General features: G+C 52.8%; 1 protein-coding gene across 1 annotated transcript in view; it reads left to right on the top strand.

Annotated features, from left to right (window-relative positions):
• The window catches only part of ATP6V1B1 (ATPase H+ transporting V1 subunit B1), an 80,739-nt gene that overhangs the window by 26,240 nt on the left and 31,046 nt on the right, over positions 1–23,453 (top strand). The window contains exons 2-3 of the mRNA XM_073343055.1: positions 5,551–5,606; positions 18,702–18,800. Of these exons, the coding sequence (XP_073199156.1) occupies positions 5,551–5,606; positions 18,702–18,800 (155 nt within the window). The remainder of the gene's footprint in view (positions 1–5,550; positions 5,607–18,701; positions 18,801–23,453) is intronic.

Below are 23,453 nucleotides of genomic sequence, written 5' to 3'. Positions count from 1 at the left end.
ATGAGCCCAGGTCAGGGGCCTGGAGCAGAGCTGCCAGAGCAAGCATACGTTTTAAAAGAGGTGTTACCAGAATGGCCAAACCCTCCATCTGGTCAGCTGGTCTGTCCCTGAGAATGCCTGGAGCGAACGCTTGAGAGGAAGGCATAACCCCTCCTGTGCAATAGGAAATGAAGGCCTGGTCCAATCCCCCCTGGAGCCATTGGAAAGACTCCCGTTGGCCTAGACGGGGTTTGGATGGGGCCCTTGTCTCCGGACCCCAGCTGAGGATCGGTTTATGTCCCCACGCATGAGGTGTGCCATTCACAAGACAAATGTTGTGTCTTTTGCTCTTTACAGAGCACTACCAGTAATGCAGCCATGGTGGGGTCCAAATAGCCATGTTTGCTGGACTTACACAATGGAGAAGGCCTAGCTACATAGACACTCTGCATCTCTGGCTGCTTTCTAAAATGTGGAACCCAGTGAGAGCCAGTAGAGGGCTCGCAAGCTATTTAAAGGCAAGCCAATATTCCTGCCATGCTGGACACTGGTTTGGCTGCCACCTGCAGGGCTGCCAGCGACGCCACCTGCCCAGGTAACCACCTTGAATGATGCAGTTTTCAGAAGCAGGAGACGTCAAGCCCCAGCTTGGAAGCAGGCTAAGGTCAAAGTGTGCGCTCTCCCTGCCAGCGAGAACATGCTTCCGGGTATGGAGGGTGTAGTGGGGCACTCCAGTAGAACAAGGGTTAAAGCAGCCCGGGAGAGGGCTGTGGCTGGGATAAGGAGTGAGAGCAGCTGAGGGAGTAGCTGGCTACAGGAGTGGCCAGCTCAGTCAGGGCCCGGCTGGCCCTGATAAGAGGGCTGGGGGCCAGGAGCTGAAGGAGTCTTACCCTAGCCCTGGAGTGGGAAGGGCCTGGCTGCCTGGGAGCAAGGTACCGGAAGCAGAGCAGAGCAGTGCAGTGCAGTGCAGTGCAGCGCAGCGCAGCAGTGCAGTGCAGTGCTGGGGAAGGATGAAGGGAGCTGGGGAGCTCCAGCCTGGTAAAACCCCAGGCTGAGGCCTTGTTGAAGGCCTCCAGAGGTACTGGGGCTGCAGAGGAGCAGCCTGGGAATAGGCAAAGGCAGCAGGTCCTAACCCCTTGCCCATGATGAGCGGCCATTACAGACTGCAGTCTGCCCCAGTGAGCAGGGCTAGATGATGACTGGCAGTAGCCACTGAGGTGAGGTTAGCATAGACGGTTGGGGGTTCCCCTGGGAGGGGAGACCCAGAGTGTGGGGACTGCTGTGGGAGCAGAGCCCCTAGGGTAAAGGGGCACCGGGGTCCCGGAGGGACAGGGAGCCTGAGGCAGGCAAGCCAGCAGAGGATGCTCTGGAGTTGAGCTAATTCCTAAAACCAGCAGGAGGCGCCGCACCGCTGAGTCCATGGTCTGCTACAAGGCAGCACCAGCTCAGCAATCATGCAGGGCCCAGGTCTAAATAGATAGCCCGTGTCAGGTAGCCAAAACCCTGACAGCCTCTGGATTCGTGCTGGCCTGCAACCGAAGGGTAGAGTGTGTGTGTGCACACTGATGCAGGGAGGTGTTGTAAGGTTCAAGGAATGTTTGTAAGGCTCCTCGAGACCATTACATGGCAGGCACAGAAGAGCCCAGTGGGGCTTGGTGTAGATCGCTCAGGGGCAGGTTTTTCCATCACCTTGCCATTGCTTGCTGCTCAGGACGGGGCTAGAAAGCACCCTGGGGTTTGACACGCCTCTCACCCCAGCTTTACGCCTGGCTGTCCCTCCACTGGCATCAGCAGATGTACACCAGGGGAAGTGAGGGCAGTGGTAGAGAGAAAGGGAGAGCACCACTCTGTGGGAACGTTACTTTAGCACCTTGAGGCTCCAATATGCTAGGTACAAGAGACAGTCCTTGCCCTGAAGCTCTTGCAGCCTGAACAGACAAGGTGGGAGACAGGAAGGATTATTATTCCCACTTTACAGATGGGGAAACTGAGGCACAGCATGATCAAGTGACTTGCCCGAGGTCACGGCAGAAAGTCTGTGGTAGAGACACAAATGGAAACTAGATCTCCTGAGTCCCCGGCTAGCACCTTAATGGCAAGGTCACCCTTCCTCTCCTGGGAGTGCAAATCAGCAACAAGAGCCAAAGAAAATGTCTGGCAACCTAGCCATATCCGCCTGAAACCCCCCTCATTCCATGAGGATTTTGACAAGCTGAAGTAGCCCGGCTTAGAACCAGGGGCCGATTTCTTGCTTCATGTCCAGACTACAGAGGGAAGCAGGGCACAAAATTCAGCTTCAGAGCCAACCTCCCTCCCAATCCAGGGGCGTCTGGATCAGGGGATCTGTCCTGGCCCATTGCATTAGAGAGGCCAGCTGCAAAGATAGGATCGGGACCTTAACTTTCCTAGAACTCTGGGGTGACAGTCTGGGGCCATCTCCAGCCAAAACCTTGGGAGACTTGAGATTTCCTCAGTCCTTTGGGCTGAGCTGCATCCGGAGCTTTGGGCTCAAAAGAACCTGAGATTCCCAGGGAAGCTCTGAGACTATAAACCCTGGGAAACAAAACTGGGGCAAAGGCCTTGCAGAGAACCACTGACCTCCTTGCAGCCTGTCTATCAACCTCCACATGGGCCCCCATTGCAAACTCCAAGCCCAGATTTCAACTGCTATGCTAGGTTTTGGGCTCTTTTTTTAGATGCCCACTTGGGCTCCGTGCTACGCTCGGTTGAAATGGTGGGTCTGCTCTGTATAAATGGCAGTGCGGGGCTCAGTGCTGATTGTCCCAATGAAGCCAGATCATATGTGTTTCATTTACAAGTAGAAAGATGGATTTTATTTTATTTTTTTTCTAGCAGCTGGCCCTGCAACCTTCCCCCTGGCTGGGCTGCCCAGACCTTTCCCTAGCATGCTGACCAGCATTCTCATTGTTCACATGTAACCCTCCATCTGTCTGCATCCATCTGTTGTCTCTTGTCTTATACTTAGCCTGTTAGCTCTTGGGAGCAGGTACCATCTTTTTGCTGTGGGTCTGTACAGCACCTAGTGCAGTGGGGTCCCGGGCCATGACTAAGGCTCCAGGCACCGTGATAATACAAATAATGTTTGGCTTTCTAACGGCCAGACCCACAAGCTGCTCCTTGGGATCTGAGAGTCAAGCTGGTGTCATTCCATCTCCCAGGTCGCCACCAGGAATAAAGATTCCACAGGCTACATTCCGCCCCTCCATCCTGTGCAGCCCCATTGCCTTCCTGCCCACACCTGTGCACCTCCACTCGCCGTCATGGGGTTGCCCAGGCGAGACTGCTGGGTACACAATCCTGCTGGTGAGGCACAAGTGCAGCTCCTTCTGTCTTTCACCGAGTTAGCTCCAGCAGGAGGAACGAGCCACCAAAGCGCCAGCGGCTCTGACATCGAGGAGCCCAGGGAGCAGCTGAGTAAGAAGGTGCCATTTCTTTTTGAGAGAGAGAGAGAGTGAGAGCCGCTTTTCACAGCTTCCGACAAAAACACAGTGACATTTCTGAAGTGCTAAACTCACTTGTCGCCCAGTCTCGCCACTGTCACGGTGTATGATGTCACCAGAGCCCTGCCATGGGACACAGCCCTGCAGCTGGCTGGGGGGGCGGGGCCGTACGCCCTCGTTAATTACACTCCAGGCAGGCCTGGGCATGGGGGAGAGGCTGAGGTAGGTTTCGCCTTCGCTTCTCTTCCAGCAGCGTTTGCGAGTTCAATGCCTGGATTTTCGGTTGCAGCCGGGGTTGGTTTTGGGTGAAGGGGTCTGAAATCTGGCAAATAGCAAGGTAGGGGATCCCATCCCCCCTTCGCCGCGGGGGCAGCCTGGGCCCGGGGCTCCCAGATGTGCAAGGCCTACTGGGCAGGTCGTGACCTTTACAGAAACGGTGGCGATACATGTCAGGGCTAATGGACTTGACGCTGCAAGGCGCGGGCTGGGGGCAGGGGAGAGAGCGCATTCAGGAAGAGATCAGTGCAAATGCGGCTCTCGTTGCTGGAGGAATTTCTGGGTCTGGTGGCTGTGCGCGTGAAGCTAGGGAAGGGGATGGGCACACCCTGCGGTTCTTTGCCGAAGGAGCTCTCTGGCGCTAGCTTTCGTTCACCGGGGGAAAGGGGTGCAGAGTCTAATTAATACAACAACAGACCCAGCGTGGGGATTTTAACAGGAAAGCAGCCATCTCTCCTCCCAGAACAAATCCCTGCTCACCTAGCAACGTCCCAGGTATCGCTAAACCGCACACCACAGCCACGGGGATAAATCTCCCTGCTCCAAAAGCATGGCCCCTGCATGCTTGAGCTCAAGGAGAACCTCCGCAGGCAGTACAGAGCCTATGACACACAGCTGGCCCGTTCTCACTCTATCCAGTAGAGTGCAGTTTGTGCTCGCTCTCTGTCACCCACACACGTATGTCAGGTGCCTACACATGTCATGCACCAGCCTTTTCACAGGGGGCTGGGTTCGGGGCACCTCCGTGGGCCGCGTACAGGAACATAATTCCAGGTCCTAGACCCTGATCCTGTCTTTAGGATTTAGCCGTGAAGCCAGTTGTGGGGTTACACAGTCAGACAATTAAATAAGAGAATGGCTCCCCTCTTACTTAAACTTCAATAACATCTCAAGGTGGGGGGTGTCCCCCGAGAAATGTTTCAGGTGGTACGTCTGCCCCTCCCGCTGTGGTTCAGAGAGAAGACCGGCAGCCGCCTCGCTGCAGTCAGGACTCTGGCTCAGACCCTTCGGCCCATGCAATGCTAAAAAGTCCCCCCCACCTCGTCTTGGGGATGGGAATGCCAGAGGCAGTGACTACAAGAGGCCCCTTTGGCCGGCTCTAAGGCTGCAGAGACCCCTGCTTCCCCTCCCAGCTGTTTCCCAGACAGTATCAACCGGCTAGAGAAGACCGATCAAGGGCTTTTATTCGCATACCACAAGGACCAGGAGGCATTCAGTGAAATTGAAAGATGGTAGATTCAAAATTGATGAAAGGGAATATTTTTTTCACACCGTGTATAAATTGCCCGTGGAACACATTGCCACCAGATGCAGTTAAGGACTTAGAAGCTAGACAACTAGACTAGCCAGAATTGTTTCATAGTTAACACTCACACAGATTTTGGAAGGGATATAAACCCTTGTGTTTAAGGGTTTGAACTAATCTCTAATTTACATTGTCAGCTCTTTGGGGGGGCAGAGACTGTCTTTTTCTTCTGTGTTTGTACAGCACCCAGCACAGTGCGGTCCCAGCCCATGACTGGGGCTGCTGGGCACTACCACAGTGTAAATACTATTCATAGGAAGTAGGCTGAGACCTTAACAGGGGGCAGATTATCCCACTTCTGCCTGCTGTGGGGTTCTTACACCCTGCTTCTGGTGACTGGCAGCGGCAGGAGACTGGACCAGTGACCCAAGGTTCAATCTACTCTGGCAGTTCCTAAGATTTGCAGCTTTGACCCTTCGATAGAGTGGATGCTGCACTGATGTTCCTGGGGCTGTCCCTGTCTTATCGGATCCTGGGAACCAGCCCTGTTCTGAGTCCGTTTCTAATGCCGTGCTCTTTGCTCTGCAGCGTACTGGACCGTGTGCGGTGTCAACGGGCCGCTCGTGGTGCTGGACAATGTGAAGGTAACAGGCATGCATTCATTGGTACTTTATCCTATGTCAAACGACTGGGCGTTAGCCCTATGTTTTCTCCCCACCTCTGCTTTGGGCTCTCCCCCTTGCTCACACACAGCCCTGGTCAACCCCACTTGGCCCCCGCCTCTCCCTTGAGTGGCCCCGTTTTCTTCCTCTGGTCCCTCCTTAGTGGTACTGTAGGATATGAGTCTAAGCCAAGTGCCGGGGGGGCTGGGAGATGTATTCGAGTTACCCAGGGGAGGCATCTCTCTGTGCCCTCGAGGCCGGTAAGGCCCGGAACTGGCCCGTCCCTTCTACAGCCCTCCTTGGAATGACTGAAAGCCCCAGCCCAGGGTTCGGGGGCAGAGGGGTGGGAGGACGGGGCTGGGTTTAGCTCTGCTGAGCCCTGATGCCTTCTCAGCATGCCCCTTCTCTCCCAGCCCCACGGGCCATGCCTGGCTCAGCACCATTCGCTGCCACAAAGACACCGCAGCCACCCAGCCGCAGCCTCGTGCAGAGAGCCCCAGACCTCGGACTGGGAGAGGGTTTCCTGCTCTTGAAACCCTGAACCATTCAGGAAGAGCTGGTTTGCTCCCCACGGCCCTGATCCCATTCCAAGGGGGTGGGAGCTGCCACTGAGCTCACCGGGATCAGGATCGGGCCCCCTGTGCAGCATTTCCCCTCTGACGCAAAGTGGGAGGGAAGCTGCCTCCAGGGTTTGTGCCCATAATGAACAGATGTCTCCCTAGGGCCTCGCGATTGGCCTCCTCGTTACCGCTTCTCCTGACTACCCAGCCCGTCGGCCCGGGACCCGGCATGGGGAGCCTCCCACTTAGCTTGTCCAGCTGGCCGAGGAGGGCCAGCAGCGCAATCTCCTGGAGCAAGGGGTTTGCCCCCCGTGCAGGGAGCAGGGAGTGCACAAGAATGAACCTGACCCTCTCGGGCCCCCGGCAGAGGGCCAGGCTGCTGTGTGTGGGGGGAAAGGGTCTGGTTCCCCCCATGTCATCTACCCCAGCCTCCCCTCACAGAATCATGTGTCTCCCCTGGGTGTAAAGGGCCATAAGAGGGGGCCTAATTTGAGCCGTGTTCAGTGAGCAAGAGGGAGCCAAGGGGGCTTGTAGCAGGTCTGCAGCTCCCTGATTCCCCACTTCCAGCCGCTGGGCTTAGCCGGAGCACAGAGCCACTCAGCCCATGCCCCCATTCCCGCAGCCGTGCCCCCTATGCCTGGGGCTGCCCGGGGGGTATGGCGCAGACTGAGGTGCTATGCTGATTCTTTGCCACTAGTGATTCCAGGCTCAGGTGGGCCAGATCCACTGGGTTGCTGGTCTTTCTGCCCCAGTGGGAGTCAGACCATGTGTGTAGGAGTGGGAAGGGGAGGGACAGTGACTCCAATTCTGATCTACATCTGTGCTGGGCAGCTGGGCTGGGCCCAGGGAGGAGGGATGGGGTTTGCTGGATTCTCCTTCTTGTGCATTAGGATTATCTGCTTTGCTCCAGTCAGTGATCCCACCGCCCCCGCTGCCCCCCCGGTCAATCCTACAGATGACAGCTGGGTGGCACAGGTGTTGCTGCTGGCAGAAAGATGGGGGAAAGCACAGATGTATGGTGGATTAAGGCCGAGGCATTACAAGCCTGCAACAAGGGTGCCGGCTCCTGGAGTCACGTGAACCATGGGTGCAAAGGAAAGCTTGAAAATATGACCTAAGGGTAACCAATGCAGCAACTGCATCTGCCTGAGTCTGCTGAGAGCCTGCACCAATAGCTCTGAGAGGGGGAAATTGCCCTATACCTCACAAGGGGCAAAGGGTTAACCCCAAGACCCACTGTTCAGCCCAGCAATTGAGCCTGCAGGCAGCACAGTGGGCCTGGGGCACTCACCCGAACACTTACACCCCTGACTGTTGGGGTAAGTCCCGGGCAGGCACCCTGCTACCTCTGCTCCTGTTCCCCTGAGGGTGAGCGGGGCAGGGGGAATGAACCCCAGCTGTTGTCCCTGATGCTCCTGGGGGAAAGGGCGGCTCTCTGGGAAGGGGTGGGCCCCCTTGCCACCACCACTTTAAGAGGGAAGCAGAGGCCCTGGAGTCCTTGTGTCATGCCCAGGGCCCACGAGTGGCTGAACCGGACCCTGCCCAGGTGCAGTGAGGGGAGGAGGAAAACAGGGCATCTCTGGGGGATCCCTATTCCCAGAGGCATCCCTATTCCCAGGGCATCCCTATTCCCAGAGATGACACTGGAGAGGGAGAAGGGCTAGGCTGTCTCTCAGGCACTGGTCCTCCAAGGTTTTTAGATGCCAAACTCCCACAGGGTGGTGGTGCCTAAATGTCTTGGAGAACGTGGGCCTGAGATCCGAAGGGAGCTTCTGGGGAAGGGAGCTGCAGGGCGCGGGGGTCATGGATCTTGCAACTGGAGCCCATTCGGCGTGGACGGATCAAGGGGGAGCCCTGCAGTGCCCTCCCTCCCCCTGCCCCCTGGAGCAGAGCCTTGTGCCCAGCACCAGAACAGCTGGTTTGTGGTACGGGTTGCCCAGCAGCACCTGCTGCAGGTGGCCTGTGACCAGAGAGGTGGGAGCCTGCATGGAGGAGGGGTCTAGGTGGGCCCTGGGTCTCAATTAACACTCATCAAGGGGAGGAGGGACGGCCTGTCCTGGCACAGCCGAAACCCCTGTTGGGCTGGGCAGAGAACAAGGGAGCGGTACAGTCCTTTCGGAGCCCTCCCTGTATTCTGTCCCCTTCCCTCCTTGGCACATGCTGCCTGCTTAGAGCTCTCCCCACGGGCTGGATGATGTGATGCAGCCACGCTGGAAAGTAACCATGGTATGTGGCACAAATACTGTACATGCAAAATCATGTTTAGTTTGTGTTTGGCTAAATCCTATGCTAAGCAAATGGGGGGTGGGGGGTGTTGGTAGACAGCTAAAAGGTGACACATTTTATAAGTGCTTATGTACAAATGCTAGAAGTCTAAATATTAAGATGGGAGAACTTAAGTACCTGGTATTAAATGAGGATATGGATATAACCGGCATCACAGAAACTTGGTGGAATGATGATAATCCATGGGACATGGTAACACTGGAAGGACAGAGCAAGTCGTGAGGGTGGGGGAGTAGCACTGTATGGGAAAGAAAACATAGTCAAATGTAGTAAAAATTTTAAATGAACCAAACTGTACCATAGAATCTCCATGGATAGAAATTTAGTGCTTGAATAATAAGAATATCGCGGTAGGATATACTGCCGACTGCCTGACCAGATGGTAATGGTTACTGTGAAATGCTCAGGGAGATTAGAGAGGCTATAAAAATAGAAAACTCAATAGTAATGGGGGATTTCAACTATCCCCATATTAACTGGATACATCTCACGTCAGGACGGGATGCAGAGATAAAGTTTCTTGACAGCATAAATGGCGGCTTCTTGGAGTAGCTAGTCCTGGAACCCACAAAGGGCGAGGCAATTCTTGATTTAGTCCTAAGGGGAGCACAGGATCTGGTTCACAAGGTGAATATAACTGAACTGTTTGATAATAGCGACCATGATATAATTAAATTTAACATCCTGGAGGGGGAGGCACCAAAGAAGCCCACCAAAGTAGCTTTTAATTTCAGAAAGGGGAACTACACAAAAGTGGGGAAGCTAGTTAAACAGAAATTAAAAGGTACAGTCCGAAAAGTACGAGGAGGACTTGTGGCACCTTAGAGACTAACAAATTTATTTGAGCATCAGCTTTCATGGGCTAAAGCCCACTTCATCAGATGCATGCGGTGGAAAATACAGTAGGAAGATATATATATACAGAGAACATGAACAAATGGGGTTGCCATACCAACTCTTAACGAGACCACTCGATTAAGGTGGGCTATTATCAGCAGGAGAAAAAAAACTTCTGTAGTGATAATCAGGATGGCCCATTTCAAACAGTTGCCAAGAAGGTGTGAGTAACAGTAGGGGGAAAATTAGCATGAGGAAATAGTTTTTAGTTAGTGTAATGACCCATCCAGTCCCAGTCTTTATTCAAGACTAATTTAATGGTGTCCAGTTTGCAGATTAATTCCAGTTCTGCTGTTTCCCATTGGAGTCTGTTTTTGAAGGGTTTTTTTGTTGAAGAATTGCGACTTTTAGGTCTGTAATTGAGTGTCTAGGAAGGTTGAAGTCTTCTCCGACTGGTTTTTGAATGTTATACTTCTTGACATCTGATTTGTGTCCATTTATTCTTTTGCGTAGAGACTGTCCGGTTTGGCCAGTGTACATGGCAGAGGGGCATTGCTGGCACATGATGGCAGATGTGCAGGTGAATGAACCTCTGATAATGTGGCTGATGTGATTAGGCCCTATGATGGTGTCCCCTGAATAGATATGTGGACAGAGTTGGCAATGGGCTTTGTGGCAAGGATAGGTTCCTGGGTTAGTGTTTTTGTTGTGTGATGTGTGTGGTTGCTGGTGAGTATTTGCTACAGGTTGTCTGTAAGCGAGGACTGACCTGTCTCCCAAGATCTTTGAGAGTGATGGGTCGTCCTTCAGGATAGGTTGTAGATCCTTGATGATGCGTTGGAGAGGTTTTCATTGGGGGCTGAAGGTGACAGCTACTGGTGTTCTGTTACTTTCTTAGTTGGGCCTGTCCTGGAGTAGGTGACTTCTGGGTACTCTTCTGGCTCTGTCAATCTGTTTCTTCACTTCAGCAGGTGGGTATTGTAGTTGTAAGAATGCTTGATAGAGATCTTGTAGGTGTTTGTCTCTGTCTGAGGGGTTGGAGCAAATGCGGTTGTACTGTAGAGCTTGGCTTTAGACAATGGATTGTGTGGTGTGGTCTGGATGAAAGCTGGAGGCATGTAGGTAGGAATAGCAGTCAGTAGGTTTCCGGTATAGGGTGGTGTTTATGTGACCATCGTTTATTAGCACTGTAGTATCCAGGAAGTGGATCTCTTGTGTGGACTGGACCAGGCTGAGGTTGAGGGTGGGATGGAAATTGTTGAAATCATGGTGGAATTCCTCAAGGGTTTCTTTTCCATGGGTCCAGATGATGAAAATGTCATCAATATAGTGCAAGTAGAGTAGGGGCGTTAGGGGACGAGAGCTGAGGAAGCGTTGTTCTAAGTCAGCCATAAAAATATTGGCACACTGTGGGGCCATGCGGGTAACCATAGCAGTGCCGCTGATTTGAAGGTATACATTGTCCCCAAATGTGAAATAGTTATGGGTGAGGACACAGTCACAAAGTTCAGCCACCAGGTTTGCCGTGACATTATCGGGGATAGTGTTCCTGATGGCTTGTAGTCCATCTTTGTGTGGAATGTTGGTGTAGAGGGCTTCTACATCCACAGTGGCCAGGATGGTGTTTTCAGGAAGATCACCGATGGATTGTAGTTTCCTCAGGAAGTCAGTGGTGTCTCGAAGATAGCTGGGAGTGCTGGTAGCTTAGGGCCTGAGGAGGGAGTCTACATAGCCAGACAATCCTGCTGTCAGGGTGCCAATGCCTGAGATGATGGGACGTCCAGGATTTCCAGGTTTATGGATCTTGGGAAGCAGATAGAATACCCCTGGTCGGGGTTCTAGGGGTGTGTCTGTGCAGATTTGTTCTTGTGCTTTTTCAGGGAGTTTCTTGAGCAGAAAGTGAAATCCCTGTAAGCTGAATGGAAACTTTTTAAAAACACCATAATAGAGGCTCAAATTAAATATACCCCAAATTAAAAAACATAGTAAAAGGACCAAAAAACTGCCATCATAGCTAAACAACAAAGTAAAAGAAGCAGTTAGGGGCAAAAAGGCATCCTTTAAGAATTAGAAGTTAAATCCTACAGAGGAAAATACAAAGGAGCATAAACTCTGGCAAGTGAAAGGTAAAAATATAATTAAGAAGGCCAAAAAAGAATTTGAAGAGCAACTAGCCAAAGACTCAAAAAGTAACAGCAAAAAAAAAAAAAACATGTTAAGTACATCAGAAGCAGGAAGCCTGCCAAACAATCAGTGGGGCCACTGGATGATCGAGATGCTAAAGGAGCACCCAAGGACGATAAGGAGACTGCAGAAAAACTAAATGAATTGTTTGCATTGGTCTTCGTGGTTGAGGATGTGAGGGAGATTCCCAAACCTGAGCCATTCTTTTTAGGTGACAAAGCTGAGGAACGGTCCCAGATTGAGGTGTCATTAGAGGAGGTTTTGGAACAAATTGATAAACTAAACACAAATAAGTCACCAGGACCAGATGGGATTCACCCAAGAGTTCTGAAGGAACTCAAATGTGAAATTGCAGAACTACTAACTCTGGTATGTAACCCATCATTTAAATCAGCTTCCATACCAGATGACGGGAGGATAGCTAATGGGATGCCAATTTTTAAAAAAGGCTCCAGAGGTGACCCCGGAAATTACAGGCCAGTAAGCCTGACTTCGGTATCGGGAAAACTAGTTGAAACTATAGTAAACAACAGAATTATCAGGCACAGAGATGAACAGGATTTGTTGGGGAATCTTTGAGGTGCCAACAAACGTGTACAAGGGTGATCCAGTGGATACAGTGTAGTTAGATTTTCAGAAAGTCTTTAACAAGGTCCCTCACCAAAGGCTCTTAAGCAAAGTAAGTAGTCATGGGCCAAGAAGGAAGGTTCTTTCATAGAATCATAGAAGATTAGGATTGGAAGAGACTTCAGGAGGTCATCTAGTCCAGTGGTTTTCAAACTCTTTTTCTGGTGACCCAGTTGAAGAAAATTGTTGATGCTCATGACCCAAGGGAGCTGGGGATGAGGGGTTTGGGATGTGGGAGGGCCTCAGGGCTGGGGCAGAGGGTTGGGGTGAGGGCTGCAGGGGGGGCTGGGAATGAGTGGTTCAGGGTGTGGGAGGGGCTCTGGGCTGGGGCAGGGGGCTAGGGTGTGGGAGGAGGGCCTGGCTCTGGGCTGGGGGTACAGGCTCTGGGGTGGGGACAGAGATGAGGAGTTTGGGATGCAGGAGGGGGCTCTGGGTTTGGGGGGGCTCAGGGCTGGGGCAGGGGGTTGGGGTGGGGAGGGCGTCAGGGCTCTGGGCTGGGGGTGCAGGCTCTGGGGTAGAGCCAGGGATGAGGGGTTTGGGGTGCAGGAAGGGGCTCTGGGTTTGGGTGGGGGCTCAGGGCAGGGGCAGGGGATTGGGACACGGGGTTGGGATGCAGAGTTGGGGCACGGGGTTACCTCAGGCGGCTCCTGGTCAGCGGTGCAGCGGGGGTGCTAAGGAAGGCTTCCTGCCTGTCCTGGCACCGTGGACCGGCTGCGCCCCAGAAGCAGCCAGCAGCAGCCTGGCTCCCAGGTGGAGGTGCGGAAGTGGCTCTGCCCAGCTCTCGCCTGCAGGCATCGCCCCCCCACAGCGAAGCCGGTGCTTGGGGAGGGGCACCGTGTGGAGCCACATGTTCCTCCCCACCTAGGAGCCAGACCTGCTGCTGGCCACTTCTGGGGTACAGCGCGGTGTCAGAACAGGTAGGCACTAGCTGCCTTAGCCGGGCAGCACCGTCGATGGGACTTTTAACGGCCTGGTCGGCGGTGCTGACCAGAGCTACCGCAACCCAGTGCCTGACTGTACCCAGTCCTGGGTCGCGACCCGCAGTTTGAAAACCGCTGATCAAGTCCAACCCCCTGCTCAAAGCAGAACCAACACCAACTAAATCATCCCAGCCAGGGCTCTGTCAAGCCGGGCCTTAAAAACCTCTGAGGATGGAGATTCCACCACCTCCCTAGGTAACCCATTCCAGTGCTTCACCACCCTCCTAGTGAAATCGTGTTTCCTAATATCCAACCTAGACCTCCCCCACTGCAACTTGAGACCATTGCTCCTTGTTCTGTCATCTGCCACCACTGAGAACAGTCTAGATCCATCCTCTTTGGAACCCCCTTTCAGGTAATTGAAGGCTGCTTTCAACACCCCCCCTCACTCTTCTCTTCTGCAGACTAAATAACCCCAGTTCCCTCAGCCTCTCCTCGTAAGTCATGTTCCCCAGCCCCCTGATCATTTTCGTTGCCTTCCACTGGACTCTCTCCAATTTGTCCACATCCTTTCTCTAGTGGGGGGCCCCAAACTGGACACAGTACTCCAGTTGTGGCTTCACCAGTGCCAAACAGAGGGGAATAATCACGTCCCTCGATCGGCTGGCAATGCTCCTACTAATACTGCCCAATATGCTGTTGGCCTTCTTGAATCAGTCAGAAACTGGTTAAAAGGTAGGAAACAAAGGGTAAGAATAAATGGTCTGTTTTCAGAATGGAGAGAAGTAAATAGTGGTGTTCCCCCTAACAGGCCACCCTGCAAAGGCAGCTAGATTTCTTTTCTTATATAATTGCCTTCTCACTGTGTATGTAGGTATTCACCTACACCTCTGTGGCTGTTTTCAGAGCAGCAGCCGTGTTAGTCTGTGTTCGCAAAAAGAACAGGAGGACTTGTGGCACCTTAGAGACTCACCAATTTCTTTGAGCATGAGCTTTTGTGAGCTCCAGCTCACTCCATTGGACGCGTGTAGTGGAAAGTACAGTGGGGAGATTTATATGGCTGTGATCCCCATTATGTAAAATGCCTGTATCTCCCCAAGGCCAGACTCCGCAGTGAAACTCTGGCATGACACCATGGTCTTTGAAAGAGATTCCTCCCCATTGACACCAGTGGACACAGGCCGTTCCATCCCTTGTGCAAACTGACTAGCTCTGTTGGCTGTAGCTACTGCCACCCGGAGGTTTTAGCAGACGGGGAAACACCGTCGCTTGGTTTGACAAAGCGACCTCTAGTGGACACTGATGTGTGTCATCCTGCATTTTCAGGTTTCAGAGTAACAGCCGTGTTAGTCTGTATTCGCAAAAAGAAAAGGAGGACTTGTGGCACCTTAGAGACTAACCAATTTATTTGAGCATGAGCTTTCGTGAGCTACAGCTCACTTCATCAGATGCATGCCGTGGAAACTGCAGCAGACTTTATATACACACAGAGAATATGAAACAATACCTCCTCCCACCCCACTGTCCTGCTGGTAATAGCTTATCTAAAGTGATCATCAGGTTGGGCCATTTCCAGACAAGTTTTTTCATGCAGTTGATAGATTTCCACTCCATACGGCTAAATGCAGTGCACAAGTACTCCTTTTCTTTTTGCGAATACAGACTAACACGGCTGTTACTCTGAAACCTGTCATTATTGCAAGGCACTGCATTTAGCCGTATGGAGTGGAAATCTATCAACTGCATGAAAAAACTTGTCTGGAAATGGCCCAACCTGATGATCACTTTAGATAAGCTATTACCAGCAGGACAGTGGGGTGGGAGGAGGTATTGTTTCATATTCTCTGTGCGTATATAAAGTCTGCTGCAGTTTCCACGGTATGCATCCGATGAAGTGAGCTGTAGCTCACGAAAACTCATGCTCAAATAAATTGGTTAGTCTCTAAGGTGCCACAAGTACTCCTTTTCTTCTTCCTGCATTTTCAGAGCAGATTCAGCCCGGCTATAAGCTCCATGGACATGGATGGGCTGGAGTTGTGCGTCCCCTCACACCAGGCCCCGGTTTGCTTCCGGTTTGCTCAGTGATGGGGGCATGATCTTCTGGCTCGGGCACGGGACTGGGTGTTCAGAGTTCTGTGTTTGTCACCAGTCTCAGTACTTGTCTAGAGATCAGGGATCGAACCCACCTGTCTGAGTGAGTTCACTGTTATTGGAACCCTGCTGTCCAGGCTCTCTTCAGTGGCAATAAGGCAGCTCCCGAGTTAAAAGCGGCCAACACTAAAGCCAGGAAAGCTGCATTCCATACGTAGCTGCCCCTGGATCCCGAGGAAGGGTTATGCCTGGTAATAAATAAATGCTTTGTTGATCAGTTGCAACATCATGGATCATGGCGATAGTGCCTTTCGTTCTGACATGTGCAGGATGGAAATGAATAAGATCAGTTAAAGAGCTGGGCCACGTGTTTGTTTATTTTAAAAGAAGGTTTTTACTGGAGATTTAAAGTCCAAAGTTCACAGGCGTAGATGCCCAGTAGCCAGGGAAACTGTACAGTCCTGGCTGAGGCTAAGCCAGCAGGCCAGTCGCCGGTGCGTGCAAGGAAGGGAAATGGAGCAGGGCTGCTGGAGGTTTGGCAAAATGCCCGTCCCTTGGAATTTACACAATTTGGCAACTTTAGGGAAGGACAGTGGGCCAGTGCCAGAGCTTAGAAAGCAAAAGGGGGGCTGGGGGGTGCCGTAATGGGATATAGGCCCATCTGTGCTAGTTTTAATCTAGCTAGCATGGGTAACAACAGTAGTGAAGATATGACAGCCGACTAGCAACCTGAGTACGTACCCAGGTCCCCAGCAGCCTTGTACTGCGGCAGCTGGCCCACGCTGACATCTGAGCCGCCACGTCTCTACTATGGTCGTTACCTGGGTTCGTTAGATTAAAGCCTACCCGCACTGCAATCTGCATGTGCTATGTAGACGTAACCCTTGGTTCGAATCCAAGCCAGGTCAGTAGAGAGCGACCATGGTACATATCCTTCCCTGGTGTAACTGCACGGGTGTTAGTCCGGGGGATTAGCTGTAGCCAGAAGGTGAATTACTCCCTTGCTCATAATGGGGGTTATGGGAGGGCAGGGCAGTGGGGGGGGCAGCTTGCCCTTTGCACCCGCCCTCATCCTCTCCCTGCTTTGTGGAGAAGGAGAGGCTTTCAGATGTGGTGGCTTTCACCAGCCTGGCATTGACTGAAGGTCCAAGCGCAGACCGTGATTCTGAGCCAATTTCCCTGCTAGCTTTAGCTGTTTGGACGTCTTATGCCGGGCATTTTTCTCCGGGCTGACACGGATGGAACTCCAGGCCAACTTAATCCACACCAGTTGCCACAAATGGCCCCCGGCTCTAAGTGGGAGCTGGCCTTAAAGGCAAGAGAAAAGTTGTTTAAATCTGCCAGCAATTAAATCATTTGGGTTTGTGCAGGAGCAAACGTTGGGGTCAGTTTTCAAAGGCCCAAAGGGGAGTTTGGGGCCCAACTCTCACTAATGGTCAAGAGGAATTGGTTCCTAACTGCGCTCCGTTTCCTCCTCCTTACTGCTGCTGAAACACTGGTGACCCTTGCTTAGGATGCTGACATCGGGCCAGTCCCATGGGCAAGAACAGCTTTACCGCTCGGACAGTGCCCCAGTTAGTGCAAGGCACAAGAGTATGGATGTCTGATGCTGACGGTCCCTCTGCATATGCCTATGGCCTCGGTTCAGCACAAAATGGCACTTCAGACAAGATTTGAACTCCCATTATTCCAGACACTTGGGATGAGCCGTGTCTAACAACACAGCTATATAAATGGTGGCTCGCATGTTACATTTCCCCGTAGAACTAGTATAAGCCTTCAGCCCACGTTGCTGCCGCCTGCATTTTTGGTGCCGAAGGTACCAGGTTCAATCCCCGCTCACAAGCATAGTGTGTGTATGCAGGGACATTCTTATCATTGCGTTGACAACTCTGGACTCCCCATATTTAGCCATACAAGAGAGGGCAGCAACCTAATTAACACACCATTGGGACAGCTGTAGCTTCTCCGTTGCTGGGCATTTCCCCAGCAGGACTGGGTGTCTGCATAAAAGATCTGCTCTGGTTCATGTAGGCCTGGCTTGATGAGTAATTGGACATGAGGGAGGCCTCATTTCTTGGGAAACTGGATGAGGGAAGTAAATGGAGCACCAGGCTGAGAACAAAATGTCTGTACTAGCTATGATCAGGGAGCCACTGACAATGGACAAGATACCAGTGGGTAAGATAAGCCTGGAACGTAAGAGGAGGTAAAGAGCAGGTCGTGCATGGAGAGTGCGTGGCCAGACCATGCTGTACAGAGATTGGTTCCTACAAAGTGACCAAGCAACGTGTCATGCAGTGTACAGTAAACACACAGTGATGTGCAAATGGATAGAAAGGAAGAGGTTTGCTGGGTAACTTTGCTGCCCTGTATCCACCCCCTCTGCCTGAGGCTTGGCAGCTCAAGTGTAGTTTGACCATATACCAATAAAGAGACCGCAGGGATGAGTTCAGAGTTGAGCTGAGTGCTTCGGAACCAAGTGGCTAAGGTCTTGGAGGCTATGCCAGCAATTCAATGACAAGCTCTAGGGCTGCATGCCGATATCACCGGGTGAAATTCTCTGGCCTGTGTCATGCTGAAGGTCAGACTGGCTGATCGCAATGGTCCCATCTGGGCTCCTCATCTATTGCAGCCATGGTTTTGATGGCTTCCCGCTGACAGGCTTTGTGGCAGGAGTGCCATACTCAAATGTTAAATAGCAATCAGCCAATAACTACGACTGACCAGTTATTTGTCTACGGGCTGCCCAGCAGTGCTCATTGCCCCAGTGTCTGAGCCCCTCACAAATTCTCATGAATTTATCCTTGCAGCACCCCAGTTAGGTGGGGAAGCTCACACTCTAAATAGACAAGGGAGTGTTGTTATCCCCACTTTACAGGTGGGAAACTGAGGCACAGGGAAATGAAGGGACTTGCCCAAGGTCCCGCAGTAGGTCAGTGGAAGAGCTGGGAATAGACCCCAGATCTGCTGAGTCCCAGTCTGGTGCCTTATCTGTAGAAGTGATTAATGTGAGGTGTGAGTGTGAAGAAAGGTTTGGAATGAAGAGAGACATTTGTCCAGGTGGGGCAGGAGGGAGCTCCAGGCCTAGGGGCTGCATGGCAGGAAGCATAAAGGGGCACAGGGGAAGGATGCAAAGGTGCAGGAAGTTTGGTCAGGGGGCGGAGAAGAGAGCAGGAAGAAATGAGCATGAAGGGGCAATGGGGAAGCCGAGGAGCCCCTTGAAAGTGTGGACCAAGGAATGGGAGGTAGGCACGGTGTGGGCCGTGCTCCGAAGCAGCGAGCACCCAGGCGGTGCTCCTACTGCCAAAGGAACACAGAAATATTTCTGATCGTTCAGCTGGAAGTGTGGGCCGGGGATGCCAGCCCAAGGGGTTACACTCAGGCCCAGGCTCTCCGATTGACATTCCCACTGAGCTAGGGAGGGAGCCAGGCATCACACAACAGTTGTACCAATGTGGGGAGCTCGCTGGAGTCTGGTTGTGGTGTGAAAAGTCAGCCAGGGCAGGATTGCTTCCCACAGGACAGCGGCAGCTCGGACATTAACCCCGGCCTTGCTTCTCTCTGCGCAGTTCGCCCGGTATGCCGAGATTGTCAACTTCACCCTTCCCAATGGCACCAACAGGAGCGGGCAGGTCCTGGAAGTGGTGGGGTCTAAAGCTATCGTGCAGGTGAGTGCACAGCATGCAGTGTGTCACTATGTTCACGGCATACACACGGGAGGGTAGCTAAAACCAGGAAATCCTCTTGCTGGAAGCTTGCGATGTAACACGACTTTGGTTCTTCAAACCCAGAACCTTGACACACAAGAGCCAAAACCAGATAGAGACAAAGCAGGCTGCTCCCTAAGGCAGGATTTACCCACCTTGCTCTAGGCTGGCTCTTTGTTGATAACTCGGATTGCATGCCTCCTTGCAAACAGACCACGAAAATCCCTGAGACTCACTGTGGTAGCTTATCGTTTTAACACAGTTTTCAATACACCACAACTACAACTCACTCGGCCCATTCTGCTGCTGAGCACCTGTATTGTATTCTCTGTGGGTTCCTTTTTCCAGTTCGGTTCCATATGAGTTTCATTCTTTGCAAAGCACATTGTCAGAGTGACTGGATGGCTCAGGAAACTGAGAAGGATACCAATTTATCTGTATTATGGTAGCACCTCTAGGCCATAACCTAGATCAGGGCCCCATTGTGCTGGGCGCTGCGCAAACCCATAGTGAAAAACCACCCCTGCTCCAATGAGCTTGTGAGAGTGCAGGGGACTTACCTGGTCATGGTGTGTCTACACAGCCACTAGTCACCCGCAGCTGGCCCGGGCCAGCTGACTCTGGCTCCCGGTGCTCGGAATGCAGGGCTGTTTCATTGCAGTGTAGACATCTGGGCTCAGGCTGGAGCCGGAGCTCTGAGACTATCCCACCTTGCAGGGTCCTAGAGCCCGGGCTGATCCCAGACATCTTTACTGCAATGAAACAGCCCCACAAGCCCGAGCCAACTGGCACGGGCCAGCCCTGGGTTTTCCATTGACGTGTAGACCTACCCTCAGTTCTCCTCTCCTCTCACACACACGCTCGGGACAGGGCCATAAGAGCAGCTGCTGCAGAGATTGGATTGCGAGTGTCTTTGGGGAAGTCAGGCTCTGTACCCACAGTGGCACAAGAGTGGCTGAGCCCCCTCTCTCATTCTAGCTCCTGGCCAGACTCTGCACCCCAACCCCCAGCCTGCTTCTTCACCCCCAGCCCTGTGCTCAGTGCACTCCCACCCTCAGCTCAGTGCAGAGAGAGAGGAAGAGAATGGGCCAGAACCAGGGAGAAGGTAGGTACCCACTCTATGTGGGCAGGGCCGGGATCCCAGACCTGCAGCGGGCTGAGTGGCAGCCGGCTGAGCCACTCAGCCCACTGCCGGTCTGGGGTCCCGGCTGTCGGCCCCGCTCAGCCCACTGCCGGTCTGGGGTCCCGGCTGTCGGCCCCGCTCAGCCCACTGCCGGTCTGGGGTCCCGGCTGTCGGCCCCGCTCAGCCCACTGCCGGTCTGGGGTCCTGGCTGTCAGCCCCGCTCAGCCCACTGCCGGTCTGGGGTCCCGGCTGTCAGCCCCGCTCAGCCCACTGCCGGTCTGGGGTTCTGGCTGCCGGCCACTTGCCAGCTGCGGTCCCGGCCGCAGGCCCCGCTCAGCCCACTGCCGGTCTGGGGTTCTGGCTGCCGGCCACTTGCCAGCCGGGGTGCCAGCCGCTGGCCCCGCTCAGCCCACTGCCGGTCTGGGGTTCTGGCTGCCAGTCCCTTGCTAGCCCGGGTCCCGGCCGCAGGCCCCGCTCAGCCTGCTGCCAGCCTAGGTGAACGAAACCCCAGGCTGGCAGTGGGCTGCGCGGGCTGGCGGCGTAAGATCAGCATTTTAATTTAATTTTAAATGAAGCATGCCTGCCCCTCCTCCTAGTTTACTTTACATATGACAATAGTTTAGTTATGTAATATATAGACTTAGAGAGAGAGAGAGACCTTCTAAAAATGTTAAAATGTAACACTGGCACACGAAACCTTAAATTAAAGTGAATAAATGAGGACTCGGCACACCGCTTCTGAAAGGTTGCCGACCCCTGGACTAGATGATCACGGTGGTCCCGTCTGCCCTTGGAATCGATGTGTCTCTGGCTGTTTGGCGTCTCTGTGAGAAAGGAGTTGGGTGGGGGGTCTGATTCCAGCTCCTTGTGATGAGGCAGCCCCATCACACTCACAAAACCACCCTTACAACTGGCTCTTGGTGTACAAGCAGGCCGGCACCAGGGGGACGGGGAGGGTTACAGGACTGTATGCAGCGCAGTAGCAGAGCCTCTGAGTTAACACTTCCTGTTATAACACCCCGTTGTCAGCGGCTTATAACTTTGCCAAACTTTAACCGTTCGGGCTGGAATTTTCCCTGCTGAGTGTCTGCCTCCAGCTGAAGTTTTTTTTCCCCCAGCAAAAATGGTTCAGCCGTTTCTCAGAACAAGTCTAAGGAAAAATCCCTTGTTTTGCCCATGTTAATAAAACTCTTAAGCATTTTGTTGAGAAGCTGTAGCCCCTTCACGCTCTGGAGCAGGGACTTGTCTCCTGTGCTCCCAAAGGCCACCCCCCTGCTGGCACACAGGCAGCAGGGAGAAGAGGACTCAGCCTGCTTGGAGAGGAGTCTTGGGGCAGTGGAGGGAGGGCAGGTTGGACAAGGGGCCAGACAGGTGGTGGGTGAGACTGGGACAAAGATCCATGTGGGCAGCATGGAGAAGAGAAGCTGAGGGTTTGAGGGAACAGGGACAAGAAGCAAAGGGGGTAGGGGTGGGTGTGGGGTACTGGGTTGATTGGGACAAAGAGCTGGGGTGTGCTGCTGGGCCATGGAACCAGTGAGGGTGGGGATGTGGAGCCAAGGGGGCCAGGGAGCTGGGGGATATTGGGACAGGAATGAGGACTTGAGATGGGGGGGTGGAAGGGTCGGGAGCATGAGGAGTCAGGCCAGGCAGGGCAGGGGCTGTGTAACCACTAGAGTAGATGCTCCCCTCGGACCCTAGACTAGAACCCAGGATTCCTGAGTCTCAGTATCCCTCTGCTGCCAGCCAATAGCAGTGAAACCCACTGGCAAAGTGTGTGTCTCATCCCCATCTACTGGTTGGCTCATGTTGGGGATGACAACCTACTAGTGCTGTCAGTTGCTCTGGGGCAGAGGCCTGTGCTATGGAACTAACGGTTTGCACCCTTCCGGTGACCCTTGTGGGTACCCGCCTGGTTCCACAAGTTGGCACTCCTGTTTTCTCAGTTTGTTTTTTTTTTTTCAAAAATCCAGGAAATACACACGAAAAACTACATTAAAACGCAGCATTAAGGTGGCGAAGTCAAGCACTCAAAAGTTAGGAAATGCCGGAATTAGAGTTGCCTCCTGCAAACAGACTTTGCCCCCGTTGTGTGCATGGCCTAGGCTACAGCCTTTAATTCCATGGGCACAGCTGGTTTGTTCCCCAGTTCCTGCTGCGTCAGCTCATTGCCCCCTAAAATGCGCCTTTGGCCCTGGCCCTGCTGGAGCTTTTCCCTCTCCAGTGACCCCTACTGGAGGTCCCTGGAAATGCCATTCTCAGGTCCCATGCCCCCCACCCCTCCGCCCAGACAGCAAACTCTGTGCATTGACAATCACCAGTTTACCCCTCACCCTCGCAACAACTGGCGCAAAAAGTCTCGCCCTGTGGCCCTGATCCTGCACCGGGATCCATGTGGGTGATTTCTGTGGGTCTCCATGGGGGCACCAGGGTCCGTCCAAAATAAAAGTCACAGTTTTCTCTGAAAGCGTCCTGACCTTTTGTAATCTAACTCCCTGTTCTTTCCAATCAGCCCGCTTCCCTCCCGGCTTGTCCCTCTCGAATCATTAACGCCTTGAGCTCAGCCTAATGAAACAAGGTAGCTACCCAGTTGACCTGCCTGGGACCTCTGCCGGCGAGCTGCGAAACTTCACTCCTCCAATGCTGCAGAGACCTTTGCAGTGCCCTTCTAATCCTATTAGGGAGTCAGCCTCCAAAAACCTGAGTCTTTTGCAGAAGCGGCTTAGGAAGGGCCTGACCCACACACATGCACTGGGGTAGGGCAGCCTTTTCCTTTCTTCCTTGCTGCCGCAGCTGCAGATGTATGAATGAGCCTGCTTGAATGTGCCACATTCTTTCACAGTCCAGTCCTTTCCAAGGGGCCACACGGCTCTAATTAAAGCAGCGGTCGGGAGGTTAATTAATACAAATGGTGGCAAATATTATACCAATCAAAGTGCCTTTGGATTCCCTTCTCTGCTAGAGCATGCTGCTCTGGTAGAATCTCGTTAGCAAGCTGGGAGAAAACACAGCCCTTAAACCATCCAACTGTTACCTCCACTGCATTAATGAGACTGTTTTATGCTTTCTTTATTCCAGCCTCTCCCTGGTTCATTTTGGAATTGCTGGGATCTTTAGATCTGCCTTCTTTGAGCAAATCTATATTTTAAAGCAATTTTAAAAGAACTATTTCTCATATGGCAGGAGTTCGAATGGAAAATTGCAGTGATCTCTTAGCTAAAGAAATTGCATGTAAATACCAGCGTGTAATGTTTATATAATATATGTGCGTGATACATAAATATGGCCCTGATCCTGAAATTGGCTCTGCTCAAGCGAACCCCTTCACCCATGGTGAGTTCGTTGCAGAATCTGGGCCTGTGTGTGTCTCATATACGCTACTGAACTTCCCAGCAGGATAGCTGGTCTGATGATAACTCTTGAGACGCAGGAAATAGAGCTCGTTACATGCGAGCAACAAATGTGCCATTTTCTCCCCTAGCAGGTGGTCGACT

The sequence above is a fragment of the Lepidochelys kempii genome, chromosome 4 (assembly GCF_965140265.1).
Source record: "Lepidochelys kempii isolate rLepKem1 chromosome 4, rLepKem1.hap2, whole genome shotgun sequence".
NCBI classification, from domain to species: domain Eukaryota; kingdom Metazoa; phylum Chordata; order Testudines; family Cheloniidae; genus Lepidochelys; species Lepidochelys kempii.
Note: the sequence above shows the minus strand (reverse complement) of the source record. Positions and strands in the feature narration are given on the sequence as shown.